An 18,379-nucleotide genomic window follows, 5' to 3' on the forward strand; every position below is an offset into this window, starting at 1 on the left:
AATTAGTTTTATGACTAAAAATTCGGTAAAGTGAAGTATATTAACATCCGGTAAAAAGTGAGTAGTACTTAACAACATAACAAGAAAAAAGAATTTTCGCGACTGATAATTAGTAAAGCAGAATTAGTGTAATTAGCATGCAGAATCGTCAATTGAGTATAGGAAACGATCTTTAAATCTCATCCTTAAAAGAATCCTTAGAGGATAGTACGTCTAATTCCTCCCACTCGTTTCACACGTAGCGTGAGCGCGTGAATTAGACATTAGTAGTGAACGACGAGGAGAGGAGATTGTTGCATTTGGCGCGAGTCAAAGTGTGCTCCAGTGGAAAAGCGTAGGTCGTGGTTTGACCCAGAGTCTGTTGGAAGCCAACCGCGAGACATCATAGTCGAGATGGGAAAGAGAGAAAGAGAAAGATAGAGTGAGAGAGAGAGAGAGAGCTCGCGCAAAACGTTAATACACGTGCACCTTGAAGGCATTCACGAGGAGAGAACCAGTCAACGTTCGAAATCCACCATCATCACTCGTATCGCAAACAACGCTCTTCAAACACACTATCTTCATTAAATTAATCCCCATTAAATCTTTAAAAATTGGGACTTCTTGTTTCATCTTCCCTAGGTGGAATCAAAGTTATCCCTTTAGAAGAAGATGGTGTCAGCAATTCGTAAATTGTAAGAAGTTGAAAAGTTGTAGTTGTAACAAGTTGAAAAATTATAGTTGTAACAAGTTGATAAATTTTAGTTGAAACAAGTTAAAAAATTAGTTGTAATTTTGTAAAAGAGAAAAATGTTTGTGTGCAAAACTTAAGAGAACAATTTGTAAAATTGTAATTTTAACGATTTGTAAAAGAGAATTTTTTGAGTGCGAAAATTATGGGAACAAGTGTTATAATGTGAAGTAGGGAAAATTTAAGGGAGTAAAACACAGTCGAGGAGAAATCATCAATCAAGAGTTGAGGAGCAATCAAGCGCAGGAGAAAGATGTATTAAGAGAGTGAGAAGAAGGGAATTAAGACAACAATCAACCTGTCGAGAATCGGAGTTGTTCCAGACATCAGTTGACAAATAGAAAACTAATAAACAATCAAAAGGATAAAAAGTAGTTAGAAATTGATCAAAAGTATTTAGAAGAATATGGATGAATACTGAGATGAAAATTAGGAAAAAGAAAACAACGGAAGACAATTAGCAGATGTTCGTTCACCTTCTCATTTTTTGAGGATAAAATTAAGAGGAGAAGCAATGAAAAAAATTTGCAGAAGGTAACCGAAAAATCAGCAGAAGATACAAAAATTAAAATCAATCAAGAAGAACGTAAAAAGTAACTGAAAAAAATTTAAATTGACGGAAAAAATGTCGAAAAGTGGTCGAAACTAACCTGAAATCTAAAACCCTAAAACGTTAGAGCAAGATTAAAAACTAAAAAAAACAGAGAGACGATGATCAAGATAATCGCAGACAGCAGATGATAGATTTTACCGGAAGATATTTATTTGATTAATTAGATTAATCAAATGGTTTGCAGTTAAATTTTTTCTAGAATGTCAATCATACCAAATGGAATTTGCATAACATACTTTCCAGATGTTAATCACGTGCAGCATTTTTCACAAAATATTTTCTTGAAGATGTCATGAGAGATTTCGCGGAAGATATTTTTTTTATAGAAACCGCAATCATTATGAAAGACTTTGCACAATATATTTATTAGATGTCTCGTAAAATATTTTACGCAAGATAATCTTTAGCAGATTGTACAAAAATTCCGACAAGATATTTTTACAAATGAGGAAATTCATTACTTTGTTTAAACTTCGTTTATGGAAGATGCAGATTTCAAAGATGCAAATCTGAAAATGCAGTTGATCTAAAAGATGCAAATCTGAAAGATGCAGATGATCTTAAAGATGCAAATCCAAAAGATGCAGATTATCTAAAAGAAGCAGAGATTCTAAAAGTTGCAGATGATCTAAAAAATGCAAATGATCTAAAAATTGCAGATGATCTAAAATATGCAAATATTCTAAAAGATGCAGATATTCCGAAAGATACATCAGGAAATAATTTAACAACACATTACTAAATGAGATTTTGCAATTGATGCCAATGCAACAGATGTTTCGGTAAACATAAAACAAATTTTGCTCCTAATCAAGAATCAACGGAATAAAATTAAATACATTCTCCAATAAATAATTTCCAAAAAGAGAAGAAAATCAGTCTAAACAAATCTGCTATTAATCGAGAATCAACGGAATAAAGCTGAATAAATTCCGCCCCAAAAAAGAAGAGAAGAAAACTAATGATGTGTATTTTGCACATATTCATTGATAAATCAACAATAATGACGGCATAAATTACCAATACATATATTACCCATATGTATACGCGGTGAAGAAACGGATGTATGGAAATGTTTTTTACGCAACATTGTATATATAAGAAGTAAAGGAGGCAAAGTAAGTGATTTGCGTTGAGTGGTATGTGCATAATGAATTTTTGACTCATTAAAATACCGTTGAATCTGGATGGGAGTCTCTCTCTCTTTCTCTCTCTCTCTCAGTGCATCCAAGATACACTTTGGAATATTACCGGATCAACATTACCGGTGCGCAAAGACGGTAATTATGCAGGAGTGGTGTCAGTGCTTGCTGAACCAACAACTAAAACAAATCGAGTAGACACTTTGCGGAAAGTCTTTGTTCTATGAAGACTGTATTACTTTACGGAATATATGCGGTGAATTAATTGTGTGTAAATATATGTGAGTGCGTCGAAGTGTAAGTGTCTTTATTCATAGTGCCAAGTGACTTTGATTGTGAATAATGATTGTTACACCTATTGCAACAATTCACTTACGAAAGAGAGCAATTACAAGGTGTGAGATGATATTTTCAGTTTATTACTTTTTTGATGTTTGTTAACAAGGAAGTTGATTCTTGTGTGGGATTTTTGTTATTTACGTATTGAATTTGGTTAAAGGATTTTGATTCTCAGTGGAGAAATTAGACAACGGATTTTTGTTCTGGATTCAAATTTCAATGTTATCTTTCAAAATACTATGGATTTTTACAATGGAACAAGTTTTGGTGTACAGTATGTTTTAACGGATACAACACTTTGTTAATAGTGGAAGAAGCTTTGGTAGGAAATAAATTTTTAGTGGTACATTTTTGTTGAGTACATTTTTAGTTTGAATTCATTTATGGGAACTTGTGAGAAGATACATTTACGAGTGCGGAGAGAAAAGAAGTTTGGAATAAAAATATAATAAAGATCATCTGCGAGGATAAAATTTCTTTTGTTTTACGGAGTAATTTTCGAGTGGAACAAAGCTTATCTCGAATTAGCCTTCACTAAAATCATCTTCACCTGCAAAGGAAGTCTCTCATGAATATAGAGGAACATTTATTCTCCGAAATAAAAAAAAACCGTCTTCTAATAGTGGAACACACATTCTCCTCGTGGAACACATATTTTTCCAGTGAAGCACATGTTCATAAATTGAAACATACACTTTTAGATTGAAACACGTTTTTATGTAGTTGAACTCTGGTAATTAAGAACTTTATAACTTGAAATAGAAACAAGAAGAGGAATAAGGAAAACGACTAAAAAGAGAAATAAGAAAAAGAAGAAGAAAAAAGAATACGAAAAGGAAGAAGAGAAAGAAAAAGATTACGAAAAGGAGTAAAAAAAGGAAATGTAATAAGAAAATAAAGAAGAAATAGGAGAAGAAAATGAAGAAGAAATAGAAGAAGAGGAAAAAGAGAAAGAAGAAACACGAGAACTAAGGATAATCGGTTCCAATAACACTAAAAGTTTAATGAAACAAAAAGATGGGAAATAGCGGAATAATTTTGAAATATTAATGAACATTACCGAACACTAATGGAATAATAAGGAAAACAGTAAAGTAAATAGATATAATTGCACAAAAACGAGTGGAAATGGTGAAGAAAAAGTGTAAAATTGTCATTTGTAGTGTAATTATGTAATAAAGATAAAGAACGTCCAATTCGATAGGCTCGGTTACAGTGAATAGTTTCGAGTGTGACAGGATGTCAATCTTTCGAAATGAATAGATTTCTTTAAACTGTATTTTTTTTTCTTTACGCGCACCAAGTCTGGGAACACGCGAATATTCACGCTAAAATAGAGACATTAGCAAACTTTTCCACAAAGGGACCATTAAATAAAAAAAAATCCGAAACAATGAAGACCATTTGAAAACTGATGAATCTCCGTTATCTCTGAATATGATAAAAATCTAAACGAGCCTCAATTGCTAATTAATATTAACGTTAATTAATAGCCATTAAGGACAGTTTTCTAATTAGTCGATCTAATTACCTAAATATTATTATAAAATATCAGAGAAATAACACGAAATTCAATTTGCATGTGTAAAGTAATTTACAATGTATAGAGGAAAAAGAAAGCGTGAAGGTCGTGGTAAATAAAAAAACATTAGAATGTAAAGTGATTTTTTATTTTTGTGAAAAATATGGAAAGTCTCGCGGTAGTAATAATAGTAATAAAAAAAGATTATAAACTTTCAGTTGAACAATGAGGAAATAATCGCGTGAAAATCAGACCGTAGAATATTTAGCGATTCGTTTGGAATCGTAAGGAAAATAGAATTGTGATACTAATTTTACATAAGAGCTTGTCGATCGTGTGATTAAGTTTTCCAACTTTCCGAAAGTTCAATGCACGTGTGCTGGAGTTTCCTCTTCTTAAAAACAAATATTTTTTTCTCCCCCTTCTACATAAATTCACTTAACCCTATTCTACGCTCCAGGAAGTGCGCACCGGTCAGGCCACAAAACGCTACTTTCGAGACTCACATGTGACCTGTAATTACGGGAGTGTAAACACGGGTGGCGAGCAAAACCATCCTTTAAATATTGAATTATATACCATTTTGATAAATAATTTTTATTTTTATTATAATTTTACAAATGTTTTACAAATGTTTTACAAATGTTTTACAAATGTTTTACTAATGTTTTACAAATGTTTTACAAAAGTTAACAAAAGTTTATAAATGTTTTACAAATGTTTTACAAATGTCGACAAATGTTTTACAAATGTTCAACAAATGTTTTACAAATGTTCAACAAATGTTTTCAAAATATTTTCAAAAAGTGTTTTCAAAATCAGTAGTGAGAATTAAAAAAAATTATTAAATAAAAGAAAAGAGGGAAAATTATAATAATGAGAGAATGTTAATTGCAGATGTGGAGAGCACGGGTCACGTGATACAGTGGAACGGTGTAATTTTACAAGAATGTTGTATAGCCGTTCACGTTGTGCTTTGACAAGAAACTCGAAGATGATGTTGATGATGAACCGTTAATTTCGTGAGTGTTTACGATTGATCCAGTGGTGAAAATAGGAATAAAAAGAAAAAAGTTACCGGGTGAGGATAAAATGGGAAATTCAAGATCACAGCCGAGTAGAAGGAGCAAATCGCAGAGTTTACTCCACTTTATTCAGCGCACGTGGAGTGCAGTGATCGATTCACAGGGGAGAAAGGATCAATATGGGAACAGCGATCGAGACACTGATTTATCATCAAGATGCAGTGGATGCAAGGAATGTGGATATCATCAAGACAGCTTTATTTTCGACAGGTGAGTGACTTTATTTTATTATCGCTTGTTGGTAATGTGTAGAAAAATCGGTAATTTGCAGAAAATTTATTACCGCTTTTTGGTAATGTAGACAAATGGTTAATGCCCAGAAAATTTATTACCGCTTGTTGGTAATATAGAAATATAGTTTATGTCCTGAAAATTTATTACCGCTTGTTGGTAATGTGGAAAAATCGTTAATGTCCCGAAAAGATAATCTCACGATTTAAAGTGAGCGCCAAAGTATTATTTTTACTATAAAACATCAGTTTACAGTTTACCATTAAGAGAAGAAAAGATTCCCAATCGATAATAACCGATAGGGAAATCTTTTCTTCTCTTAATGGTAAAGTAGAAAATCGTTACTGCAATCCGGAAAATTCCTGAAAATAAAAATACCCCTTGATGGTAAAATAGAAAGTAGGATCGGATAAGGTAGAAAACTGCTTGATTGACAATCGAAACTCTTTGGGTAAGGTGGAAAGGATAAGGTAGAAAACTGATAGATTGAAGTTAGATTATGTAGTAAAGATAAAAATGAAGGTGCGTGAGAACGCAGAACTCGGAAGATTTATCCTCGGATTTATCCATGAGAAGATCGATCAAGATCTATCTCTATCGGTTCCGGGTTGAAATTGCGGTTTATGCTTGATATAAAAATTAAGAATTACGATAGTACTTCTTCCGTGAATGTAATATTAGTTATTAGTTATTTATTTATAAAAACGACTATATAGTGATTTTAGTATTTTTTAGTAATATTTTATTATTCTTCAATTCATATACTTACATTTTTATTTCACTCAAATTTTAAACTTTTATACCAACGATGGAAATTTTTTATAAATATTTTCAATAATTACAATATTGAAGTGAATGGTAATTTAAATTTAACATTTGTTTAGTTGAGAATTAATTTTTTTTTAAATAAAAATTCTTAAAATTAATTAAATTAATTAAAAATTAATTAAAAAATTCTTAAAACTAATTAAAAAAATATTAAAAATAATTTTTTAATTAAATTAATTAAAAGCTAATTAAAAAAATATTAAAAATAATTTTTTAATTAAATTAATTAAAAACTAATTAAAAAAATATTAAAAATAATTTTTTAATTAAATTAATTAAACACTAATTAAAAAAATATTAAAAATAACTTTTTAATTAAATTAATTAAAAACTAATTAAAAAAATATTAAAAATAATTTTTTTTTATGTAAACCGTGTTTTTTTAATTAAAAAAAAGAAAATTAAAAAGAAGTAAAAATAATATCATCAAATTAGTTTTTTTAACTAATTTTAATTTAGATTTTTTTGCTTTTGAGTTAGTAAATTTTAGTAATAAATAGTAATTTCTACCAGATTTACTAATAAGTAGTAATTTCTACTAATTTTACTAATAAATAGTAATTTCTACTATTTTTAATCATTTTTATTTTTTAATATTTTCAATTTTAAAATCAATGTATCGAAAATCATTGAATTCATATACAAAGAATTTTATTTAAAAAATTTAAAAATAAATGAATTCCTTCGAAAAATTGTATTATTTATGAAAATAATCGAATTCTTGTGGAGGAATATTATTAAAAATTTTGAAAATCCTAATTAAATTCTTTTGAAGAATTTCTTTGAATTTTTTTTAAATTTAAAAATTTTTTTTAATAATTTTAATTGAAAATTTTTAAAAGTAATTGAATTTTACGAACATTTTCTTTCAAAGTTTTTAAATTATCGTGTTTCTTAATTATTAGTGAAATTAAACTTTTAATTAAATTGTATTTTATTGAAATTTCTAGAAAATAATTAAATTCTTCTCTGAAAGTTAATAACAATTTTCTAAAATAATTTAATTCATTCTCAAGGATTTTGACTAAAATATAAAAAATAATTAAATTTTTTCGAAAAACTCATTGCTATGAATTTTACTATAGTTATAAAGATAATTGAATTGTTTTGAAGGATTTATTAAAATTTTAGAAAATAATTGAATTCTTTACAAAAATGTTATTAAAATTTTTTTTTAAATTGAATTGTATCGAAGGATTTTTAAAAATTTTTGATAATGGAATTTTTTAAATGAATTTTATTAAATTGAATTGAAAATAATTGAATTCTTGAAAAGATTTTTATTATTTATTAAAAATAATTAAATTCTTGAAATTATTGAAAGTAATTGAATTGTTTCGTTAAATTATTATTTTGAAGTTTTTAAAAATAATTAAGTTCTTTCGAAAAATTTTATTAAAATTATATTAAAAATAATTGAATTGTTTTGAAAAATTTTATAACGAATTAAATAAAAAAAATTGAATGCTTCAGTGAAATTTTATTGAAAATAATTGAATTTTTGAAAAGATTTTAATATTTTGAAAAAGTAATTGAATTGTTTCGAAGGATTCAAGAAAATCTTAGAAAATAATTGAATTCTTTTCTAAAATTTTGTTGAAAATAATTAAATTTTTGGAAAACAATTTTACTATTTATCAAAAATAATTAAATTCTTGAAATTATTGAAAGTAATTAATTTGTTTCATTTAATTATTATATTGAAGTTTTTGAAAATAATTAAATTCTTTCGAGATATGTTATTAAAATTATATTTAAAATAATTGAATTGGTTTGAAGAATTTATTAAAGTTTTAGAAAGTAATTAAATTCTTTTGAAAAATTTCATAACGAATGAAGTAAAAAAAATTGAATTCTTTCGTGAAATTTCACTGAAAATAATTGAATTTTTTGAAATATTTTACTATTTAAAAAAAATAATTGAATTGCTCAGATGGATTTAAGAAAATTTAAGAAAATAATTGAATTCTTTCCTGAAATTTTGTTGAAAATAATTGAATTTTTAAGAAAAAATTTACTATTTATAAAAATAATTGAATTTTTTTGAAGAATATTAATATTTATGAAAATAATTGAATTCTCGCGAAGAATTAACCCCAAATTCTGGGTTAATTAATAATTAAATTAAAATCAATGAATTATAATATCATAATTATAAAATCAATCATAAAATTCAAGAAAATTAATAAAATTGAATAAAATTGACTATTGAATTAAATAATTGAAATAAATAGGAAATTGAAAAATTAAAGAAATGTACAAAAATTAAGAAAAACTATAACTTTGGGAATAATTTTTACAAAACTTCTGGAATATTTCTAAACGAATATTTCTCAACGAGATGAAGGAACGAAAAATTTAGAACGAATGAAATTATTTTTTTCCTTCTGAATTCAAAGGGAATAAAAAATACTGCTACAAGAATAGGAACTATAATTGCAATTATACTTCTAAAGGATAATTGTTGCACATTGTAGAAAACGCACAGTCCGGCGAAACATTATTTTTTTCTTTTTTGTTATCATTGGGACCATTGTTTTAGAGGGCAATCATGAATATAATTGCAATTCATATTTTATACATATATATACTTTTTTTTTCTCATATAATGAGGTGTATCTTCATCATATATTATACATTTGCGAGTAATGAAGGAGAATGGATTAATTTCATGTACTTTCACGTGTATATATGATGTTAAATTAATTTCAGCTGTATATATGATCAGGGGTCTCATTTCCGCTTGTAATAATACACAAACTATATAGTGTGAATAAAAATTGCTAATTCGATTCTTCTTTTTTGTTTGTATATTTCTATTTTAAATTGCGCTTTTCCAAATGTTCTCATCACTTTCTATAATATATAAATTCAAACAGATACAATTGAAAACTCAGTGCTATAGAAATATTATTTTCCTATCATATAATTGTGATCTCTAAAAAATTGGAAAAAAATTGGGTATTAAATTTCTAGATTCAAATCTAATTCTAAATTTTCTCCATATTATACTATTTAAATTCAGTTTCATTGGAATTTTTCTATTTTAACAAGATCGCATATATATTGTATAAACAGTTTTCTTTCTTATTCTTTGTTTACAATGCGTGAACGCGCATGTAAAATGCCTTCGTAGAAAATGATTAAAATCGCTGTTATTTTTTTGTAGGAAAACGGTAATGAACTTTACGAACCATAGGAAAATTAGTTTTGCCAAAGAAAAGTTGTAGTATCTTTAATTCATGCATTTAACTTTGAAGAGAAAGAATATAACGTTTGTGATTTCTTGTTTCTTATGTCATCATTTTTGTTTCAAGTGGAATGAAGTCGTTAGCACTTGTTCTTTTTTTTTTCTTTTATTACCGATGTTTTTACACCTTTCTTTTTTTATAACGCCGACGATTACATCAGAAAGAAGAGCATTGATAGACGAGTTATATAAAGTATAAATTGCGATAGCTAAGTTTGTTTTGATCCACTTATTGAGAGTATTTTTCTTTTTCGCTTTCGTTTCATGTTTTCATTGATTCTTTGTATTTTAATAGTATTTTTTATTTATTTTATTATAATAAAATAATTTTTTCTCTCTCTTAATTTTTAATTAGTAATCACTCATTTAAATTAATGACTGATATTTTGCTTTTTAATTAGTAAATTTTGCTAATAAGTAGAAATTACTCTCTAAATTTGAATTATATAGTAAATTTTACTAATAAATTAGTAGAAATTACTATTTATTAGTCAAGTTTACTAATTGACTGACTTCTTGCTTTTCAATTGATAATTTGTACTAATAAATAGTCATTTCTACTATTTTTACTAAAATGAGTAATAATTTTTAGTAATTCACTAGTAAAATGTACTAATTCAAAAGCAAAAAATCAGTCACTAATTAAAATTAGTTGTTGTTTGCTTTTTTGTTTTCTAACTTTTTAAATAATTTTTCTTTTTAAATATTTTCAATTTTAAAATTAATGTAATGAAAATCATTAAATTCTTACAAAGAATTTTATCGAGAAATTTGAGAATAATTGAATTTCTTCTTCGAAAAATTTTATTATTTATGAAAATAATTTAATTCTTGTGAAAGAATATTATTAAAAAATCTTGAAGTTTCTTTAATAATTTTAATTTAATTTTATGAACAATTTCTTTCAAGTTTTTAAAATCATCGTGTTTCTTAATTATTAAAATTAATCTTTTAATTATTCAATTTTATTGAAATTTTTAGAAAATAATTTAATTCTTCTCTTATTTTGTTGATAAGTAATAATTTTACAATTAAAATTGTATTACAATTGTTGATAGAAGGTTAAATTCTTTTAAACAATTTTATTTGAGTTTTTGTAAATAATTAAATTCTTTTGTAGAATTTCTTGAAGTTTTTCTGAAAATAATGTAGTTTTTTGAATAATTTTAATTCAAAAACAAAAAGTGAGTCTCTTTTTAAAACTAGTAAACTTTTTTACTACTTCAAATTTAAAAAGTTTATAATATTCCATTGTAATAAAAAAAAATATTTAATATAATAATTTTATATACAAAATTTATATTTAATTTTTAAAATATTTAATATAATATTAAGGTTCATTTGAAAGTTCAAAAATTTTGAGGAAATAAATTTATATTTAAAAAATTCTAAACTTTTAAATGAACCCAAATATTACAAGAGTGGAATTTATGTTTTTCGTTGTTTGATTAAATTTTTTCTTGTTTATTTTGAGATGTTTATTTAATATTTTTAAGGAGAAAAATAAAGAAAAATTGAAAATTAATTTAATATTTGAAACTTTATAAATTACTATAATACGTGACGCAATATTATTCTAATTATTTTCGAATTTGGAAAACAAATAAATGAATTTTGTTGATTTGAACGTTCAGAATATTTCGAGAATAAATTTATTTTTCAAAAATGTTGAACTTTTAAAATAAACCTAAATATAATTGCAGTGAAATTTATGCATTTTTTATAGTTAAAAATTTTCTCCTTATTTTGAATAATTTTTTTTTACTATAAAAGTAATTTTTCAAAACTTTTAAACTTTAAAATAAACGAAATATTTTTTCTTATATAAACATTTTCAAAAATAAAAATAAGTAACAATATTGAATTTAATCTCTTTTTGAAAGTTTAATTTTTATTGCAGGACACAATATATTAATCTAATTAATTTTGAATTTCGAAAAGAAATCAATGAATTTTGTTAATTTCAACTTTCAGAACTTTTTGAAGGGATGAAATTTACATGAAGAAAAAATTAATTAATTTTGATAAAAAAATTTATATTATTAATCAGAGAAACAAAGAAATAATGAAAAAAAATAAAAAAGGAAATAAACAAACATAAATAAAATAAAAAAGAAAATAAACAAAAATAAATGAAATAAAAAAGGAAATAAATAATAAAATAAAAAAATAAAGAAACAAAAAAAGAAAGAAAAGTGAGTAAATAAATAAAAATAAATAAATAAATGAAAATGAATTCGATTGAAAGAAAAAGAAGAATTTTTTTTTATAAGAAAATGTTTCTTTTTTATTTAAATTTAAATCGTCGGAATTACGCTGATTTGAATTTTAAAGAGTTGAATCAATAAATTCTTCTTGAAATGAAATAAAGAGGTGATAAATAACACTTTTCTTTTATGTTTTAATTTGTTTCGCTCTTATAATTTTTCGTCTCTTTTATTTTCAATTCACAAAAAAAAAGACAAAAATGTTGAGAATGTGAAAATAATTATGGAAAGTATTTTTAATAAAATATCTTTTTGTTTTTTTTTTCGTTTTTTTTTTTTTTTTTTTGATAAAATCAAACATAATTATGCGGTTTATCAGTCATTTAAAAACTATTTTAAAGATAAAGAATGTAATCTTGAAAAAATGAAATTGGATGAGTAATGAATCACGTTACGCGATGTTCGCTGGCATATAAAATATAAGTGTGGGTTTGTGTCCATGTTATCCTTTCTCCCCACCATGCATGACGCATCTCAGGTAAACTCAGGTAACATTACAAGCAGGTGGCTACAGCGGTACTCGGTTGTCAGTAAACCTCGGGCTATCTCGAGAAGCGGTTTGCTTCAAAGTGGCTTCCGTGAAATTCCAAAACCTATATAGACTCGCAAAGATGAAGTGATATACACGCTTAACGGGAAAAAGGTGCATTTCAAAAAAAAAGGGAAGAAAAAGTTTTTTTTTTCTGTGACTCGTGATACGAATGGGACATTTTAATTTTCCTGGAATTTTTTCGAGACTTTAGTTTATTCAGGTATTGTCTTTTATTTCCGATTGTTTATTATGAATTTTGTGTGGTTGCTGTTTTTTTATTTTTTCCCTCCTGGAGTTAATTAATTTATGGAAATTAATTGGATAATAAATTAATTTACAAGTTTTTATTGGATACTTTTTATTTTACTGTCAAAAAGGAAAGTTAATTTTCGGGAAAATATTCTGTATATTCAAGTTTCGTTCGTGATCTTCAACTTTTGAACGCTCAGATGAACGAAATTTATTTTTTTATTCTTCGAAACAAATTTTTATTCTATTTGCGTCAGTGTCGAAAAAAAATAATTTTAGTGCTTTTAATTAGATAAAATGTGTGTCTCTAGTTTTTATTTCAATCAGTGATTCATGAAAATCTTTTTAGTGAAAAACATTTAGTTTGTTTGAACGTTCAAAATTTGTGGATATATTTAGAAAATTTTCATTTCGTGAAAATTATGAAAATCATGAAAGTTAATAATTATTAATTAATGATAATTATAATAAAAATTTTAATTAAATTTTATTTCAAATAAAAACTTAAATTTCAAGGCAAGTAATTAAAATTAAAAATCATATTTTTAAGCAATAAAAAATTTATAAACGAAAATTATTTTAGGAAAAGTGGACAATTTTTAATTATAAATTCCCGTTTGGTTGAAAAATGCAACAATTGAATTAAATTTTATTTTGGCTGACTCTTCAATTCCTCTTTTATTTTAAGTAATACATTTTTTTTTATTTTTTATTTCGAAATGTTTTAATTTTAATATTTTATTATCCAATTTTAAAATTCCTTTATTTTATTTTATATAGATTGAAAAAAATTATTTGATTCAAATAATATTTAATCAACCGATTACTTGACTATTATCTATTAAATATTTACTTGAATCAAACAATTTTTTTATTTGAGTGAATTAAATGGTTCAATTCATATTATTTGCTTTAAATACTGAAATTATTGATTCAAATACCATTTAATTGATTTAAATAAAAATTATTTGATTGAAATAAAATATTTATTTGATAAATGACAAGTAATGGCTTCTTTGAATCAAATAATTTTTTTTTGCAGAGTGTATATAAAATAAAATAATTTATAATTAAAAAATATTTTATCAAGTTTTTAATGATTTATGTTCAATTGTTCATTGCATTTTCTAATTATTTATAAAAATTTATAATTTTTTTTTTATAAAGATAAATAAAGAAATAATTCTTTATTTACGTATTTAAGAAAATAAAAATTTCAAAACGTCTAAACGAATGGCAACGTAGAAAAGTGCAAGTTAAGCTTTTAAACGCACATCAAGCCTAGATGAAAATGCAACGAAAAATTGAACATAAATCATTATAAACTTGATATATTTAAAAAAATTAATTTAATTATCCCCCAACTATGAGATCATAATGTGAACATGGATTTATTTAATGCCTTAAATAATTGCCAACAATTTTGCATAATTGCGATATGGCACCGTAGGGAAAAAAAATGATAAACACATAATTGCAACTAATTTGAAATGAAATTATAATTCTCAAGAAATATCCATTATTTCCCCTTTTTGATTTAAATGGGCTTTTATAAGTCAATTTTATACATAAAATATTATACACATCTTTTGTCTGAACGTGTTTTTATACACCCAAAAATAAAAAAAAAAAACCCATTTTAACATTGATCTCCTTGAGATTAATTACGTCGATTTCAATTCAGGTTTTCTATTTTCCAATTACCTGCGAAACTCAAATCAAATTACATATATCCAGAGGCAGTGATTAATCAATGTCATGGACACTTATAATATTTTTTTTTTTATTTTCTTTCATTTGTTTTTGTTTGCTCGCAATAAATATTTTGAGGAAATATGTCTCAATCAAATATATATATATTATTTTGTGTCATCGCAAGAGGGATAAATTAAAATATCGATATAAATGTTAAAATGCAAAATGTTTCTAATTGCGTGAAGATGCAAATTTGAAATCATTGAGACAGAAAGTTTTGTATCATCATTGCGCGCGAGAAGAGGAGATGAAATTTGATTAAATCCGTATAATTATTGCGGTACATTAAAACGGTTTCTTGAGACGTGCGTCGTTTTCCTTCGCACAAACACACCGGAAGTAATGGTCACTCGTTGTTTTTCCGTGAATCAAGTTAATGAGTCCCCTATACACAGGTGCTGTTGATATATAAATTTTTATCATAATCGCAATTAGTTGTGTGTGAAATCGGGAAAAATTTAAATATTTATTTATTTATTTTATTTTATAAGCGCATATATCGATAAAGCGACAAATTGATTAATTACGCTCAACACATGATTCTTATTCATCAAATAACGAGCGAGCGCATGCACATGGTTACGCACAACTTTTATGATTGTAACGGAATTTTTTTATTTTTATTTTCCAATTACGTGCTTTTTATGTTGAAATTCAAATTAGCCACTCTAATGATATGAAAATTAATTTTCTAGTAAATTATTGCACGTAAATTTTGATTGAAGGAAAGTGGATATTTTTTTTGGTTATTTTTATTGTTGGTTGAGAATAAATTGATAATTAAATTGTTAACTGTTTTGAAACAAGATGGTAAATTTAGAAATTCAGTCTTTTCAGTAAAAGTTTTAGATATTTATATTTTATACTATTTATATTCTTTTTTATTTTTATGAATTGAATTTGAATTTCGCGCCATTTTAGTTCCAAAAATTTCCGCCTAGACGGCATGAAAACTCTCTCGCAAACGAAATTGAAACAAAAAAGGAATCAAAACGTTGCTTCGCAAGAAGCAACGTTTTGATTCTTTTTTTGCTTCAATTTGATATCTGCAGAAAAACTTTGAATGCAATTTTCTTTCTTTATTGAAAATTACTTTTAACTCTAAAAAAATTTATTTGATTCAAATAACCGATTACTTGTCTAATATTAAATAAATATTTACTTGAATCAAATAGGTTTTACTTAAAAGAATCAAATGGAATTTGCTTTAAATACAGAAATTAAAATTAAATTCAATAAATTAAATTAAAAATTAAAAAAAAATTGACATTTTTGTCAGTAAAATCAGGGAAATGACAGGAAAAAATTTTTTGTCAGGGAAATTTTTCCAAATATTGCAACAAAATACCAAATTTTTATTATAAAATGAAACTTACTTTGATTTTTATAGTGCGAAAAATAACTATAAACAAATATTTAACAAATTATTTTTGAATCATTATATTCATTATTTAAGATAATTAAATTTTCCAAATATATATCTATGATAAAAATCTCTTTGAATAATTGAAATTTTGTAAAATTTAATTGAAAATAATTCACTTTTTCAAGTATTTTGTTACAGTTTTTGAAAATCAACTTTTGAAGAATTTTAATTGAACATTTTGAAAGTAATTGAATTATCGAAAATTAATTTTTTCAAGAATCTTGTTAAAAGTTTTGAAAATCAACTTTTGAAGAATTTAAATTGAAAATTTTGAAAATAATTGAATTATCAAAAATGTTAATGAAAAATCTTTAAATGTAAATTTAAAAATGAAAATTAATGAAAATTAGCGACTGGTTTTCTTAAAATTCAATATTTTCAATTACATATTTTTGAAAATTTCGAAAAAAACAAACAATATAATTACATTTTAGAATTATTTGTAACATTTTTGAGAAAAAAATCATGTTTAAAATTTTTAATTGAAATTCATCAAAAAATTACATAATTAGTGTTTTTAAATTACATAAAATTTTTTTTAAGAAATTCAATTATTTTGAAAAAATTACATTAGAATATTTTTAAAAACTATTGCTTAGAAGTGATTTATCGTAATTTTTTTAAATTAATTTGTTTTCAAACAGAATAAATTAAAATTTGTTTAAAATATACTTTTTTAGAGTTCTTTAAATTTAGGAGAAATTAAATCTATATTATTGACAATTAAAATTTTTCAAAAATTTGATTATTTTTATGTATATTTATCAAAAATTAAATTATTTTTAAAGGATTTTACACAATTTCAATTGTTTGTAAATTTTTCGATTGTATAGGTATAATGAAAAAAATCTTAATTTTTCAAAAATTATTTTAAAATATTTAAGAAATTATTAAATTATTAAATATCTAAGAATTTGTTTATTATAATTTTTTGAAAATATGACATCTTAATAAGTTATGAAAAAAACATGGACAGTTAAAATTATTATAAAAAATTGAGTTTTTGTGTATTTAAATAAAATTGAATTATTTTTAAAGAACTTTCGAAAAATTATTTAAAATAATAGATTTAGAGATAAAGTTTAGTTGAAAATTATAGAAAATAATTGAATTCAGGTAAGGTTATAGTTGTAATTTTTATAAATTATTAAAATTTATAAATTTTACTCATTTTTTGTTTTTGTAATCTTTTATATTTTCCTGTAAAAAGAATTTTGTCAGGAAAATAGTTTTAATGTCAGTAAATTGTCAGGGAAATTGATGAACTGAAACTTGTGACCACTCTGTTCAAATACAATTTATTTGATTTAAATAAAAAAAATTATTTTATTCAAATAAATATTCATTTGAAAAGTAAAATTACTTGATCCAAATAAATATTTATTTGATTTAAATAAAAATTACTTGATCCAAGTAAATATTTATTTGATAATAAACAACTAATCGGTTCTTCGAATCAAATAATTTTGATAATAAAAAAAAAAATAAATATTGTGCAAATAATTTTGCATAACACCCGATAAAATATATTTTATCGATCAATTTCGAAAAAATTAAAATTTCCAAAGGAGAGAGAAAAATATTTACATAAAGAGGAATGTTAATTAATAATAGTTCTTTTTTTTCATGATATGTAAATTTTTTTATTTTCGATATAAATAGTATATATATAGTCTTATGGAAATGCGTGTTATAAGTTACTATAAATCGTGACTTTTGACGGCTTTCATGCAATTATCTATACATATTCCACAACAGAAATGCCAGTTTAGCAGAAAATCAGCCTTCTGTCTTCTCTCTTGCATATATGATTGCCCTTAGTGCGTTTGCGTTAATTGCGTTCCAACGTGAATACAGTCAAGAGTTTGCCATTGTTCTTGAAATGGAAACTAAAAGAATTTCTTTAAGTTCAATATATATATACACGCACTATACAACATTTATAACTATAAAAGAGCGTCTTCTACCATTCAAGAAATACTTCTCTAAATATAAATTTAAAAAAACAGTTAAACAATTCTCGCGATTTCTATGTATAGACTTTGAGGAAAAATATTCTTATATTAATTAAATGAAATCAAAATAAGACAGAACGATGAGGAAATGCTTTTTTTTTTAATGATTTTAATAAATTTGTTTCGAATTTTATAAAATTATTTTCATTCTTGTTATTTTTTCGCGCAAGTATTTTTGTTTATTGTTTTTTTTATTGAGGAATTTTTTTTCTTCATGCATAATTAATTCGCTTCCTTATTGAATTATTTTCAGTTCCTTATTGATTTTGATTTTATTTTTAATTGGATTTTTTTCACGTATTGAATAATTTGTGTTAAAATTAAAATTACAATAACAATTACATTTAGCATTAAAATAAAAATTTACATTACAATTTGAATTAAAATTAAAATTT

At 24.3% G+C, this 18,379-nt stretch overlaps 1 protein-coding gene across 3 annotated transcripts in view; it reads left to right on the forward strand.

Annotated features, from left to right (window-relative positions):
- Positions 1-309: 309 nt before the first annotated feature.
- The window catches only part of LOC122508961, a 126,366-nt gene continuing 108,296 nt past the window's right edge, over positions 310-18,379 (forward strand). The window contains exons 1-2 of one of the 3 annotated variants that reach the window (XM_043622654.1): positions 310-674; positions 5,244-5,641. In XM_043622654.1, coding sequence (XP_043478589.1) covers positions 5,439-5,641 — 203 coding nt within the window. In that variant the 5' untranslated portion in view covers positions 310-674; positions 5,244-5,438. Of the gene's footprint in view, positions 675-3,741; positions 4,862-5,243; positions 5,642-12,385; positions 12,760-18,379 lie in introns of those variants that run through there. The other 2 variants (XM_043622655.1, XM_043622656.1) reach the window with 2 other exon arrangements.

This window comes from Leptopilina heterotoma, unplaced genomic scaffold (genome assembly GCF_015476425.1).
Source record: "Leptopilina heterotoma isolate Lh14 unplaced genomic scaffold, ASM1547642v1 Lhet_59, whole genome shotgun sequence".
Lineage (NCBI taxonomy): Eukaryota > Metazoa > Arthropoda > Insecta > Hymenoptera > Figitidae > Leptopilina > Leptopilina heterotoma.